General features: G+C 38.8%; 1 protein-coding gene across 2 annotated transcripts; it reads left to right on the top strand.

Moving 5' to 3' along the window:
* Positions 1 to 1,504: 1,504 nt before the first annotated feature.
* On the top strand, positions 1,505 to 14,518 carry LOC131256572 (ranBP2-type zinc finger protein At1g67325). 2 transcript variants are annotated; one of them, XM_058257465.1, is made up of 10 exons: positions 1,505 to 1,660; positions 4,899 to 4,944; positions 8,392 to 8,507; positions 10,111 to 10,384; positions 10,845 to 10,915; positions 11,119 to 11,170; positions 11,343 to 11,446; positions 13,485 to 13,515; positions 13,624 to 13,775; positions 14,021 to 14,518. In XM_058257465.1, exons 1-10 carry the CDS (start codon positions 1,652 to 1,654, stop codon positions 14,021 to 14,023), a joined length of 858 nt encoding a protein of 285 aa, XP_058113448.1. In that variant the 5' UTR covers positions 1,505 to 1,651; the 3' UTR covers positions 14,024 to 14,518. The 2 variants fall into 2 exon arrangements, with proteins under 2 accessions (XP_058113448.1, XP_058113447.1); XM_058257464.1 differs by having other exon boundaries at positions 1,506 to 1,660; positions 11,337 to 11,446.
* The last annotated feature ends 1,663 nt before the right edge of the window (positions 14,519 to 16,181 follow it).

Below are 16,181 nucleotides of genomic sequence, written 5' to 3'. Positions count from 1 at the left end.
CTCTTCCTTTTTCTTCATCCCAACCTAGGATTGGCACTCGGTTCTCATCGAGTTTCATTTGGTTGAGCTCGAGCACTTGCCCCACTTAAAAGTAAGTAGATTATGCGCTACTAGCCATACGTGTAACCATCATAACATATTGTGTTTGTTACTGTAGCACGTATTACAGCATAGCACACGTGGCATTGTAGTGGGCGAATGAAGAGGATAAAAAAAGAGGAGGAGAAGAAAAAGGAAAAAAGAAAAACAGAAGAATCTCTAATTTGGACTCCCTCCCATCTCTCCCATTTTACAACTAAACAAGTTTAGCTTGACAAGTATATCTTTTTAAGTAGTAAACAAAAAATTACTTAACATATTATAACTAACAAAAACAAGAGACAACAGGAGAACATGAGGTGGGTGGGCCTAGGTGGGTAGTAAATGAAATGGGTGGTAAATAAAAAGCTATTTTTTGGTATTTCAAAGTCTCCTTGTTTTGCTAATCCATTTAAATTTGTGTGAAGTACTTTCATCATTTTATTATTATTATTATTTTTAAGATAAGAGTATGACACAAGTAAATAAATGCGCGTCACAAAACTGCCAAACCACCACACAGAACATGTGTTATATCTACACCGTCCACCATCCGTGGAGATCATTTTATTGCTTGAGAAAAAGAATGTTATAGATCCATAGTTCAAGTGGACCTACCATATAAAACAGTGGGATCAGCCGCACCCACTATTGATGCATTTATAGTTCTCACTATGATGTATTTTTTAGATTCAACCTATTTATAAGTTAACGTAGAGATAGATGAATTGAAAACAAAATATAAGCTTGATGGGAAACTTCTATGGCCCCTAAGAAGTTTGAACGGTGGATGTCACTGTCCCCACTATTTTCTACAGTGGGGTCCACTTGAGCTTTAGATCTATCTTATTATTTTTCTTATGCCTTAAAAGATCTCTCCGGATGAAACACATGCATCATGGTGAGGTCCACAAAGCCTGGTGACGTCACTTCAGTTTCGATTTGGCTACTGATCTTGTCAGTATCTAATCCGCGCGGCAATAAATTAATCCAAGCTGTCCAAGCGCTAGCCATCCAATGGATGGTTATTAAGTGCTGGCTACTGCGCTATTTGGGATCCTCACATCTATGGACCATCCGACTTTTAGAACCCAAGGTTACTTCCGGCTCGGCCCTTTTCTTTTCGACGGGCCCAACCGTTGATATGGTGGGCCGTTAATGCGTGGGATACAAAGATCGGATTAAAACATTTTAACCGTTGATCTTTCAAATGCTAGCAGACCGTCCACACTCGAATGAAAGAAGCCAAATAATCAAAGGGTTGAAATATAAAAATCTAAGATCATCCATCATCGAAGGTGAGAGCCATCATATAAACGGATTGGATCATTGAAAGGATCACCCCGATAAGGAAAGGCTATATTGCCGACACTGGGTATGTATTCCACCAAACCTCAAAGACCCGAGTACAGTTATAGTTATCCACGGTCGATGTATGATTCTTTCCCTTCCGAAACCCTAGATCGGATAAAAACCCTACGCAGCTGACTTTCGCTCTTCCTCTCTCCATTCACTCAGCGACAGAAAACCGCTTCATCGATTCGAAGAAAGAGCTCTGCATTTTGAAATCACCATGTCTCAGGTTCTCTTCTTCTCTCCTCCGCATCTCTATATCTCTCTTTTAGGGCTTGTTTGGCAGCGTGGTTTTTAGATCCCGTGGAATCCGAATCCAGTCGATTTTACAACCCGTGGGTTTGAGTTGATTATACAAAACAGCTTTGAGGAGGGAATGCAGAAAAGGCTCTTTTGGGGGATTTTGATTTCTATAAAATCCAAATCCTCAAAATCATTGCCACCAAACGACCAAAAAATGAAATCCCCACAAATCCCTCAAAATACACGCCGCCAAACGAGCCATTATACTCATACGGTGGCATCATCTTGTTGAACTTCCTTATTGCATAAGGAATGTTTGCTATTTTTCTTTTTTAAAACCCCAATACATTCCTGATTTACTTGAGTAATTTCAGGAATTGCGTGGATTTTTAATAGAAAAGTGTATTCACTGCTTTTTGCTGTTGTTTTTACTGTATTGTAATCTTTTTGGTTTGCCCAACTGAGAAATCTTATCATTTTTTTTTAAAAATAAATTTATTGGAGAAATTCCATTTATTTGGTGGCTTCTCATGGCGAGGTTAGCTAATGCAAACCCGAAAGGGAAAGCAAATAGGTCAGAGAAAAGAAGAAAGAGATTGTGGGAAAGGACCCAACAATCTTCTAGGCGAATGCTAGAAACTGCGAATGCAAGGCTATGAGCCAGCTCAATAGTCCTCTAGTCTTGAACTGCAGATCACTTCCCCCCTTTCAACAACTACCGTAGAGAAATATGAGAATTACTCAAAGAAAATATCAATCAACTTGTCTTATTCCATAGGCCATAAGCCTTATTTATAATCAGCTCTTATAATCTGCAATAAAAGCTATGTAATCTAAAAATAGAACTCCTAGCTAGCAAATATATGAAAATAGAAAACTACCTAAATAAGAAATTACTTAAATAAAAAGAATCTAAGATGCCTAATATAAAGATATCAAAGGAAGTTACCCAATGTAGAGATTTAAAAGAAAACCCATCACGGGTTTGGGCAAACGGCTTCAGTCATGGGTTTGCTCCCCACAGATACGAGTTCAATTCCTCTCCCCATGGATTATTCAATGCACATGGTTGGCGGGTGATTGCATGCATCCGCAGGCAATAGTCTCACTTTAAAGGGGTAGGGACACCTTGTCATCATAAAAAAAGAAGAAAAGAAATAGAAAGTGGGGTTATTTCCTAATGTAGAGATTTGCCTAAAAATGGAAAGTAGAGATGAGTTAAAAAAGGAAAGTGGGCATTTTCTTAATCACACGTGCGGAGCATGCGCGCATGAGATGTGGCCCTTTTCTTCAAATTTTGATCAATCGGTTTGTGTGGCCATTTGGTTGCATCATTAGCTCATGTATAATTTATCAGCGCTTTCATAGTTTAGGCTGTGTTTGGCTTGTGACCAAGGTTTTAAATCGGTGTATCGGGTATTGTATCATTCACCACATATGCACAGCCCTATCGCCCCTATAACGGGCTCTTTCGGGCCAATAAAATTGTATCATTCATGGGAAATTCCAGTTTCGGACTACTTTTAAGATTGCTCATGACCATTTTAGGAGTGAAGAAAAATATTCATGATTTCGGAACTTCTACTAGTTGCAGAAGTTCATAAAATATGTGTTGTATCGGAAAGAAAAAGCTGTTTGTATCCACACCAGTACTGTTTTCTGATTTTTGGAAATTCTACCAAGAGTAGAAATCACAAATTATTTTTATTGCAGCTTTCATCATGATATCCGTGCAAATTAGGAATCTGAAGCATCTGTATGTTTTCACTACATATTTTGGGGAAAAGATGGATTAGTCAGATGGGACATTCGCCAAGTGGGCCTGCATTCCATGTTTGGGACCATCGTAGCCATTTACAATGTCTCACTGAAGTATTTGATACATCCCACTTTCTTCTTATCATAGTTTCATGTGGTTAATGAGATAATTACATACATTCTATTCACTTTTCACAAGTTATTTGTCGATGACCAGGAGATCACACCATTTCAAGGGGTAATGCAAGTATGCAACCCAAAGGATGCAAACGGATCAAAGAACAAGAACCTAATGATTGTGGGGAGAACCCACGATCCTCTAGTCAAGAACTAGAAATCAGAAAAGCGCCTCTTAAATCTTCTTCTAAATCAAAGAAATACCAAAACTCAAAGAACTTCAATTTTCAAAAGGCCATTATGCCACACTTCCAATAAAGAGGGCCTTATCTAGTCTTACGATAAAAGAAAGAAAGCCCTAATTTATGAAAAGGCAAATACTTTTAAATTCTATCACAACCCGATGGGCCTTTTGTAAATTAGGAATGACTCATTCAAATAATGTTGGAATTGCATGATCTTGTTCTCGTTCGAAAGCTTACCCAATAGGCTATCTAATGGGGCCATCTTGTGTCATTCTGACATCATTTGGTGCCCAAAATGATCACACCAAAAGAGTGATGAAAATGCAAAAGGAAAATTATTAAAGAAACCATGAGTAAATCTAATCCTAAAAACTCTAAATAGTATGAGCTTTGGAGCCACTCAATCGATCCCACCAGCCCCACAATGGAAGCTGACCGTTGATCTCATCAGATTTATCATCAAACTGTGGATCTGGTCATCATATTTCAATCAACCAGCTTGTGTGGCCCTTTGGCTGCATCAAGGGTCATTGGTACTGGTGTTCAATTGCATCACATTCTGATGTCAGTTTGTTTCTATGTTATTATATAGCTTGAAACTGAATTATTTGTTTTAAATTTCCAAATGGCTCACCATTTATTGAGAAATTTTCCCCAGGTGTCTAAGTTTTTTTTTTTTTTAATTTTTTAATTTTTAATTTTTTAATTTAAATTATAAATTTGTGAGAATAATTTATGCTTCAACTGGATGCATAAATGGATTGAATTTTGTGCATTCAAATCATAGAAGAGGAATTGATAAAATAAATTATGTTTGCTAGTTTAATAATGACGAAGAGGCCTCAAATTGCATTTTTGTTTCTTTCAAGTTCAACTCAAAAGTTCATAATTGCAATATGGAGAGTAGACCCAATATGAATTCTCATGGAAGGGAACCGTCTTTTAGATCTTTTGACTTGATCAGATTAGTTGCTGCAATTCAATTCAACAGATGCATCCACATGCACTGTTATTATTTTCTGGCTGTATTTCCTCCATATCAATGTTTGAATGGAAAATGGCGAGTTCTTATATCTTATGCGTGGAGAGTGATTGCTTTTGCAGGTGGATAATCGGAACTCTTCTGCAGCTAAGCGTGCTCGAACTGATGGTACACCGCTTTCTTTTGTTGAACACCATTTGATTATTACACTTTAGCAATTACCATTGTAAAATGCCAGTTTTATTTTCATGATATCGAGGATGGGTGCCATAATGAATTAAGGATGAACTACTAAAATGTTAGTCGTCTTGGGCAGCAAGAACATGAAGCCTCCAATGCTTTTTTTGTTTTGTTTTTGTTTTGGTTGGGTTTTGCGAATGTTCCCTCCTTCATGGGGATGTTAACAATGGCCTCATATCTTTTAAATGGCACGTGGCATGACCTGTCGTTGATTTGAACCATCCATTCATTGATGCAACTAGGGGCAACCCATGATGCAAAAGTCACCAATCAGAAGATCCTAAATTCTGATCAATGGCATAGAAAACAGATGGTCAAGATTGAGTGGAGAATCATAATAGATCCAATTATCATCTTGAAACATCTATGATGGACCCAACTTTGTATTGCTTATGATTCTAGAGTAGCACTTTGGTGTGATGATTCTAACCACGTGATTTGTGGCTTGTAATTACAGATGATTGTAACATGCTGGCCCCATTCAAAGGTTTAGGATCATCCGATTGGCATGATTCTTGCACCATGGCTTGCCCCCAATAGTACTATTGAAATGAACCATCCCTATTAATGATTGGGCGTCCCACATGGCATTCAAAAAGTTCGGGGATGTTGCTAACATCTCCGTAAAGTTGGGATGCTAATAAAACCCCTACATGTTTTGAATTGGACCTACTAGGGAATCATGCTGTGCACTGAATTGTCATCTCAATGTGCAACCAAAATGTAGAAGAGCGAAGAGAGAGACCTTTGGGGGTGGGTGGGCTTTGTTAAGGCTAGTTTGGGTTTTATTAAATTTCAAAAGGTCAACCTAAAAGAAAGGCAGTGCCCTTCAATTCGACTAGAAATAAGGAAGCAAGGTGACAAGTCCTTACGCCTATGCCTCTTTTTTTTTTTTGGTGGCAAAAGCTAATATGGATTTGGTAAATTGGCTTGGCATTTTGGAAGGGTTCAAGGGAGTCAATGTTCCCAACCTCCTCTTAAGGTTAGGAAGGGGTAATGGTTATTAAGGCGGGTTTGGGTTTTATTGAATTCTAAAATGTGAACCTAAAAGAAAGGTAGTGTCCTTCAAATTTCATCTAGAAGTAAGAAAGCAGGGTGACAATTGCTTGGTCTATGCATCTGTGTGTGTGTGTGTGTGTGTGTGTGTTTTTAATTTTAATTTTAATTTTAATTTTTATAATGAGGCAGCAAAAACTAAAATAGATTTGGTAAATTGGGTTAGTGTGTCAGAAGGGTTCAAGTTAGTTAATGTTCCCAATATTCTCTAAATTGGAAACGGGTTATGGATGATCATTGCGTTTGTCAAAATGTATGCATGGACCCTTCCCCTTATGGTAGTTTGGAAGCTTCATCTCTATTATATGTAATGTGAGTAGCATTTTACCTGCACCACAAGGGGATGTTTGTTTGCACACATTTTCATACGTAAATTCATATCTACATATGGAAACTTGATTGGCTTATGCTTGTCTACGTGGGCATTCCCATGTAAACGTTTTCATGCCTACCTATTTTCCTATGTAAATGACCTAAAAATTTTCACACACCCCTATGAGAAAACACATTCTTATGTAAATTGCCCCTGTTGGTTTTAGTACCTCAACATAGGTTGTCCATTTCTCTAATCTCTAATTGGATAGCTAGTTCATCTGATCAAAGTGATTTGGGAGGGATGGGCAATCAGAGGTGGGCCCCGAATGATGGGTGGCTTACATGAATTTGTCTAGTATGACTGTCCACATCCTAAACCACTGATTGATGTTTATATCATCCAATCGAAGTGATTTGAAAGGGATGGGCAATTGAAGGTGGGTCCCACATGATGGACAACCCACGTAAATGCTTATGCATCGTCCCTTTTTGGAACCACTAATAGGATGGTTGGGATCATCTGATCAAATGTGATTTGAGAGGGATGGGAGAGCAAAGGTGGGCTCCACATGATGGGCGAAATATATAATATGTTAATGATCAAACAATTTTGCGTAATCAATATGAATTGTCTAGTTCAATATCCATAGATTGGATTGCTTGGAGTATCCAATCAGAGTGTTTGATAAGGATGGGTTGCCGAGGCCCCCACACTATGGATGTATAAATATATTATATCTATTTTCGAGCACATCCTCTGGACACAAATAGATCTCCACAGCTGTATGCAGGAACAGAAACAAATGTAGGAAAATCACTTTCATGCGAAAAATAGTCCAAAACACAAACGTGGTAAACTACTTAACACAGTAAATTATTTACATATGCAAATGGATTCCTAATGAAATACTTTACTATGGAAAGACTTTAAATATGTGAATGGTTTGTAGACAACGTACCTTAGTTTTCCAAAACCAGAGAACTTAATATTAAAAGTACATCTGAAGGCATTATTTTGTAATTTGGAAATGTGTTGCTGGTTAACAACATGTCATCTAGATTTTACTCTCAAAAAGTCCGTCAACTGCTTAGATTTTACCCACTCAAACTCTCTCACCCGCCCCATGTGTAGCCCGCAGCCTTTCTTGTACCCGCAGCAACCCTCTGTAAGTATATAGGCTGTAACCCTTCTCATCTTGCGAGTAGCCAGCATCTTTCCTCTCATTTAATTCATCATATCTAATCACTAGATTTTAGTTACTGTTTGCCATATTTGGCACGTAACTTGGAGATGAAGTTTGCATTTATTAAGAAACCCAAGTTAACTGGTTATGGAAAAAAAATATATAAAAAAGACTGGTTATGGAAGAAAGGGGTGGCAGTTTTCAGCTTCAAATGGTGATGTTAGTATTTAGAATGCAATTGTAAGGATTGAAATGTTGTCCATTTTACCGGATAATCATGTGTTGGCCCATGAAGAGAATAACCAGAAAAGATCTTATACTTGTTTTCCCTGATTGTTTAATACTCGCTTGAGGAAGATGATGACGGGAGTTGTCTTTCACGGCTCCCTCACCCGGCCTTATGCACTCCTAGTCGGATGGATTCGTAATTTTGTACAATGGATCTTTAGGGGATTTGGGGACTGAGACTGGGTTTCATATCGGTTGTGGATTTCCAAATTCTTCTCAGTGACAAATTCTCCCACAGTTCTCCTCCTTTGTGCTTATATGCTGAATCATGTTTCCTTTAAACCCTTCACATGAAAGGAGTTAAGATACATTTCAACCCTGCAATGGACTTGTACAGCCACTTTTTAGTAGGGCCCACTGTATGTGCAATGGTCTAACGAAACTGTCCCTATCCATCATCACATGTGTGTTGCATGTGGCCCTCCATAATGATTAATGCTAACATGAAATTGTGGCTTTATGTTGTTTATTTATTGTTGAAGTTTTTCATTGCTCATGGATCGACCTATTTGTTGATTTCTGTTCACTGTAGGGAGTCGCCGCGAAGATGATTGGACGTGTCCCAGCTGTGGTAATGTAAATTTCTCATTCAGAACTACCTGCAACATGCGGAATTGTACCCAGTCTAGGCCAGCTGATCATAACTCGGTAAGTCATTCATGTGGTTATTTTTTGATATATGATAATTGAACAATCATATATTGTTCCAAAAGGTCTACAAGTAGTAATATGCTAACATGTATGAGCAAAAAGGTCTTGCACAAGCTAAATGGCTTTGTATTATTGAAACATTTTAGCAATAAGTCTTGATCTTTGTATTTTTCCTGCTTTTGCGGCCTCTCAATAAAATTTCAGTTACCTCTCAATTTTATTTTATTTTTCATAAAAAAATTTAGCAGTAAGTTGCTAGCTTCCTCTCCCTTTACACCATAGAAACTATTATACTGTGAGATAGTGGTGTGTGGATTAAGTAATTGATCGACATGACTGTTGGTCATTTGCACAATGTGATGGAGTGACACCCCCTGCTTTGCTAGCGATATTGTTCACCAGGGTTTTCAAATTATTATTATTATTATGGTGTGGCAACATCATTTAATTTGATAGTACTCCACGCATGGGGGCTAATGTATATTTGTGCTCATTGATACCTTCAATGTCATTGTAAATTCAACTTCCATGAGAGCAAATTGGAGCAAGACCCATGCATGTGAATTGTGAACTCAACACAAATTTGGCTGAAGGATTATGAGTTTCCATTGTAGAAAATGTTGGCCTTGCTGTTCTTCCATAAAATGCTACCACTTTACTACATGCATCCGATCATTGTAGAATCATTCATTAGAAGTCCTGAATCAACTAAAGAAATCACAAATTCTTTGTTAAAATAAAGAGGAAGTTTTCTTGAGAATGGGTTATATTCCTGTATGTCCATAACAAATCCATGGCTGGGTTTTATTATGTGACCATCCGTTCTTAGCGCGTGCACGCTCTCTCTCTCTCTCTCTCTCTCCCCCCTGTGTCCAGTAAAAGTTTGAGTGCAGTTCTGTGTGTGCACATGCATGGGCGTGTGTATGTCTATTAAAAGTTTCAGGGCATCTCTGGCTCATGTATGCAGGTGTGTGATGCCTTGTCTTTATTAAAATTTTGACATCAACTTTGTGTGTGTGTTTTGGGTGGGGGTGATAGAAGTTTTAGGGAAATACACAAATGCATCATTTCCAATTGTTTGTGTGCACATGGGCGTGCATGCGTGTGTTGAAAAGTTTGAGAGGAACAATGATATATTTGTGTTCCCCTCACATCTTTCTAACGCATGTGCGCACATGAGCATGCACAGAGGTAATATCATCTCCACTTGTTTTGCTCACTGAGAATGCTATCCAATGTGTATGTGTGTGTTTTAAAGTTGAGGGGAACACAAAAACATAGCCTCTCCACTTTCTTTTTTTGTCAGTAAACTAGTTATCATCTGTGATGGAACTAATACAAAGCCTAGTCGTTTGAAGCATGGTCTGTTTTAGCTTCCATGGTTCAGGAACCGATATTGTGGATCATACATAAATCATGTGGATCTTTATGTTTTTAGTACATGTAAGCTGCACATAAATTGCTATGTACATCGAATACCTTGATTGATTGGGATCTTACACTACTTATAAGCATTATACTTGATTTTGCATAACTATGTAGTGGTTTCTTTTGATTTTTGTTCACTTCTGAGTGATTTTTGATGATCGAGTCTTTCCAGAAGCCTGCTGTGAAGCCTTTGCAAGCTCCTCCAGTTTACACTTCATCAGCTGCTTATATGGGTAGTGGTGCTCCTTCTTCAATGTACCTTGGTGCACCTCCATATGGTTCTTCTCTTTTTAATGGAGCATCACTGCAACCGTATGATCTTCCATTTTCTGGAGGCACGGGTTATCATTATGACTATGGTAGCCGCCTTTCTGTTGGCAGCCCGTATGGACCACTGCATCTATCTGGCCCGTCACCTTATTCCAGTGGATCCATGTTGGGATCAGGTAACAGTTTTTCTCTTTTTTGGCCTTATTTATTCTTTTATTCTAATTGAAAGTTTGTGAATAGCACTAGAAAAGCAATATATATATATATATAAAAGAAAGAAAGAAATATATCAATTTTGTTTTATGATTTATAAAAGAAGGGAAAAAAATCTTTTACACCGTCCTGTAAATTATTGATTTTCTCTCTACTAGAACTGCTTGCAACTTTACATACCCCAACTTCAATGGGACCTAGAACAAGCTATGACTATCTAATTGATTTTTCTATCTACCATGTTCCTACCATATACTTACTGGTAAAAAGGTTCAACCACTACTAATGTGCTCGTTCCCTAATTGGAACTGGAAGGGGTCCCCCCTATCCTATCGCTCAACTATAGGGCTATCATCCTACCTTTCCTTGTCAGTTATATCTTTGTGGACTGTTATGTTGACAACTGCTAATGTGCATCTTCAGGTGGGATGTATGGCATGCCCCCTCTGATGGACAGATATGGCTTGGGTTTGCCTATGGGCCACGCTGCCATGGTATATCATGATGTGCATATGATTGGAACTGTTTGAGATTATGTTTTCACTGGTGTTTGGAGGTCGTGTTGCAGTGTAGATGTGCTATAAATGCTTGGTCCTGCACTTGACCTTCAAACAATTTGTAATCCTTTGAAGTTACAACTGGCTTTTGCCTTCTTTAAAAAAAAGCAATTAAATTCTTGGCTGAAATTCTGCTGTAGGGTGCAAGGCCAGGAGCATTTCCAAATGAGAACCATCAGAAGAAGGGTGCAGGTATGCCTAACTTAAGCTGTTGCATATCTCTAAGTGAAGCTTTAGCTTATGCTGCTACTTAGATGTTAATGTCTCTGCCGTTTCATTCTTTCCTCATTTTCCTTACCTACTCATTCTTTTCACATTTGCCTTGCCTATTTATTCTTTCCACATTTGCCTTACCTAGATGCAGGGCGTGACAGTGACTGGACCTGCCCTAATTGTGGAAATGTTAACTTCTCTTTTAGAACTGTTTGTAACATGAGGAAGTGTAATACACCAAAGCCAGGGACTCAGGTTTGAACTACTTTATTCTGTTCAATTAATTAATGTTCTTTCTGGATAAAAATGACGATCGACGTTTTCTTAGTAGTGTACCCCAGTGCAATTGGAATTGGTCCTGGATTTAATTCATTGATGATGTTGCTGATAGTGTAGCTTTAATTTGAGGTGTTGATCTTTCGATAGGTGTATCGTATGGTTTTAACTTATGTTGAGAAACTCAATACTCAATCAGGATTTGATGAAGACCTGAGTTTGAGGTTTTTTTTTTTTTTGGTTGCTCAGAAAAAGAAAAGGAAAAAAAAATCTTAAAACCTGAAGAAAAAAAGCTATTCATAGACTAGACTGTGATCTGTAGATTTTAACAGGAACTGCTTTTAAGTAGAAAATGCACAATAGGTTTAAAATGCTGGGTAATCAGATCTTTTGAAGGTTAATTTATCATATATTATTGATTCATTGGCTTTGAACCAAGAGAATTCACATAGTGGATATCTTTCAAAAAAGAAAGAAAAAAAGAAAAGAAATTGCATAATGGTATTAAAAACCGTTATGTCACGGCCGTTATGTAAGGGTAAAGGTGGTGACGATTGCGTGATACAAGGTCGTAATGCCCAATTTGAAAAAAAAATGGCCCGTTATGGACTGATGCATATCTTTTTTCAAAAAAGGGGCTGATACATCTGTCCTTGATAATGGCATGAGGAGGCGGACAAATTTTCCAAGCTTCTGGCTCGGCTCCATAATTTGCCCCTCAGCTAGCGAAAGGGATGAAATGGTGTGGCGAAAGGGCAAGAGTGGGAGGTCTTCAGTTCACTCTTTCTTTGAGCCATATTCATCTGTGGCATTACAGTGCCCCTCTCAAAGTCGTCGCCTTCTCGTGGCTGGTTGGTAAAAGGAAGGTGCTTAACCGCTCCCCATCGATAACTTACAGAAAAGGTCGATGATTATCATCAACACTTGCAGCCTGTGCCTCCATGAACAGGAAACAGTGGATCATCTGTTCGTCCACTGACCCTTTGTTAGGGTGGTGTGGGAAGGATTCGGGCCCTTTTTGCAGTCAATTGGGTGGCTCTGGGCAATATAGAGGGCTTCTTCAAGGCGCGGCATGGGGTGGAGCTGGGAAGAATGGCAGAGGGAAGTGGAGGCCTGCTAGCTGGTCTATGGGCAAATTGGGGAGAGCGGAACAACCGCTGTTGTAGGAATTGTTGTGACTCCGCCCATAGGCCTTTAGGAAGGCGAAAATGGATATGCCAGATTGGGCCTCCTAGCTGATTGGCTTTGCAGTCTGTTTGCATTGCCTTGGGTTTATCTAGTCCTGGGCCTGTGTTGGGCTTTGGCGTGGGGTGTGGCTGCTGGGGTTGTTGGGCCCCAGTTTGCTAGCATTTGGTTTTTGTATACTTTTGGCTTTTCTTTCTTTAATAAATGTTTATTTCCTTTAAAAAAAAGGCTGGCACATTTTTCCTTATAATTTTCTTTTGACTGTTACCTGGCCATGATGGCCGTTACGGTCCGTATTGTAATGGCTATTAGGCTAGCTATTACGGTCAACATTACTGTTATCAAATACCTTGCAAATAACTTTAGAAAATCTGCCATTAGTGTTACAAAACTCGCAACTTATAATTAACGAACTAAATGTTGCAATTTTACAAAGAAATTGCAAACTCACTGGCTGCAGTGCTCAGCATTGGAACTCTTGGGAAACCGATGAAAGTCGAGACAAAATTGCCAGAAAGGTTATGAATTGAGGATCTGGAAAAGTGGCGTTTCAAGTCAGTGCATGCTTGAGTCTGACCTGCCCAACCATCAAAACTAAGAAGAGTCTAGTGGAACCATGAGTTGTATTTATAAGAGCAGCTCAAGTTTTACAAGATAGGAGGAAAAGCTTGATTTATTCTTTAGGAGTTTGAAAAACAAGTTACATTTGTGACTCAACCGATGTCTCTCTTGCTTTATTAGATAGCTACTTAGCATTCATTAATGCTTTTAACAAGACATGTTCTGTGTTATCTTTGTTTCTCATGGAGATGCTTTGTTCATTTTGACACAGGCCTCGAAGTCTGAGAATTCGAAAGGTTCCAGTATGTATCTTTCTGTGAAGAATATTTATAAGTTGGTTTGAATTTGCTATCAATAAAAGTTCATTTGAATTCTTAATCTCTATTGTCATTCCGTGGTGGGTCTTGCAGAAACAAAAATGCCAGAGGGTAGCTGGAAGTGCGAGAAGTGTAATAACATAAACTATCCATTCAGGACCAAGTGTAACAGACAAAACTGTGGTGCAGATAAGCCATCTGACTCGAACACGTCCCCAGGGCAGAAATCTGATGACGACGACAAGGTTTGTCATGGGACATATCTCATTTATTCATCTATTTGTCACCTAATATTGTGGTTTTCTATTTCATTCTGTCCATGTACCAGTGACAAACTTGGTAAAAATATGAGGCAACATGTTTTCCTAGCTGCAAGAGTTCTTTTTACACATGACAAACTTGCAACAGTTCTTTCATGCTTCATGAAGAAATTAATTTTGTTCATATTTTGGTGCATCCATTGATTTGTCGCCATTGTCTACTGTTCCAGTGAGTACTAGAACCCCTTTTAAGGGTTGAGAAGGTCCAGAGTCGTCGTCGGCGTTGCACACATGTGGGTCTCTGAAAAAGTCAGTCATGTGTCGTCGTGTTGCAGCTGTTGTCGAGTTACTCCGCCTTCTCATGATCCTTGTCAAGTTGTCATATTACCAACAAACCTTGTTTAGCCGGTTTGCTACTGGAATTTTGGGCGTTTACGGTCTTTATGGATTGTTTTTGTTAGAACTGGTTATATGTCAGCCGGTTCAATTTCGGAACTGGTTATATGTCAGCCAGGCGATGTCTTACAGGTTGGTTCTCTTGGGTTGCTTTCAGGTAGACCTTTTTTTTTGTGATATTTGAAATCGTATCTATTTTAGTATTTAGCAGTATAATGCTTAGACCTTTGATATCAGCTTTTTGCTGGTTATGGTTATAGATAGGAGTTGTGGGGTAACCGTATGTCCTGGCTTGAACTTTCTGGTTTCAATTAGACTTGTCTATTCGGTTAGTGTATTGTTTCCATGTGCTCTTAATTATATTAGCCAAAATATTTGAAAGTTACTTGAAAAAAAGTTTTTTTCATGTTGAACTGTTTAAAAGATGCTTCTCCAGGTTGGATTTAGCACAGCTTATTAGAAGGTGCGAGTTTATTTCCATGGTCTAATTTTCTAATTTACAGCAAATAGATGTTGAAACATTTGTTGCCTTTTTTTTTTTTTTTTTTTTTTTTTGTGCTTAACCCATTCGTTGGTTGAACATATGGTCGTTGAATCTAAAAATTGTGGTTTTCATCTCCAGGAGTGATTTTTATTTTTATTTTTGTTTATTGGGTCCATGAAAAGTTGCGTTCCATGAGCAGAGTTGTTCCCAACCAGCAAAATACTCATTTTGTGTTGTAGCATGTAATCGGGCCTTGGCGCTTTGGTTGGTAACAATGGTTTCTTGCTTTGATCGCAATCAAGCTAGTAATTATGGGAAAATTTCGAAACTAATGGGTCGCACTGATGGTGTCCTTCATATTACTCTAGTGGCCTTATTTTTGTACAATATTGTACACAAGGGGGTCCACATGATGATCAGCCCGGATCACACAAACTCGGTTATGATGGCATGTGTGAGGACTGGTTTCATATGTAGTCATATCAGATGAAATAAGCAAAATGTGAATTTGTTGATGAGGGCCATAATTCTTATCAATTGGGGACCTACCAGACTTTTCCATTATTTTAGCAAAGATCTTCATTATCAGATTATCATGTGTGCCTGCCTATGTTCATGTACATGTAGTGTTTAAATCCATCTCAGTGGTCCGTTGAGTTATGATCATTGTCCATTATTCACACACTACATGGAAGCTGCTGACAAGTTAGGCCTGACATCAAAGGACATTGAAGATCATTTGCAACTGAAATTCAGGCTGATCCACTTATCAGGTAGGTTGCTGCACATGCACATTCATTCCAGTGATCAACTTGAATCTTATCCCCAGTGCATCAGGTTGGGGCCTACCATCTTGGCGGCTTATATGTTGTACGCACCAATGCACGGACAATAGTGTGACAATTCATTGAAATGGATGTAAACATTGGACTTGGTAGGCTTTATTGTAATAGCAATAATAGCAGACTTGCAGGTCCCTATCAGCAGACATTCAAGTTCGGACGGACGGCATGGATAGAACACATACATCATGGTGGGGCCCACAGCTTTTCCATCATGGACCAGTACTGAGGTGGGTACTGGAGGGGTCACTACTGAATCAAGCCGTCAATTTTCTCCCATGCATGCTTTTTTTATTTTTTTATTTCATGTAGGTCCAGGCAGGGCTATGGACCGGTCAGGTTTGAGTTGGTCCTAATCCCATTCTTGAAGACCAGAATCGGATTTGGTAGGTTTCCGGTATCCGTGGGTCACTCATCAGGTCTATGTATCCAAGTTTTGGTTTGGGTCCGTCCTAGTCCCATTCTTGAAGGCCGAACCCATCAAAGACCGTGTTACTCCCACCCAATGCATGGATTGGGATGCTCATTGCCCACGTTTACACATTGGCGTATATTGTGGCTTAGAAAATCTCATTCCTTTGCTAGACCAATCAATACATGTAAATTATAATATTGATATTAAAAGTAAATAAACCCGACTTGATCTGATTTTAACCAGTTCCAAGTTGA

This window comes from Magnolia sinica, chromosome 9 (genome assembly GCF_029962835.1).
Source record: "Magnolia sinica isolate HGM2019 chromosome 9, MsV1, whole genome shotgun sequence".
NCBI classification, from domain to species: domain Eukaryota; kingdom Viridiplantae; phylum Streptophyta; class Magnoliopsida; order Magnoliales; family Magnoliaceae; genus Magnolia; species Magnolia sinica.
This window is presented reverse-complemented; position numbering and strand designations above follow the sequence as displayed.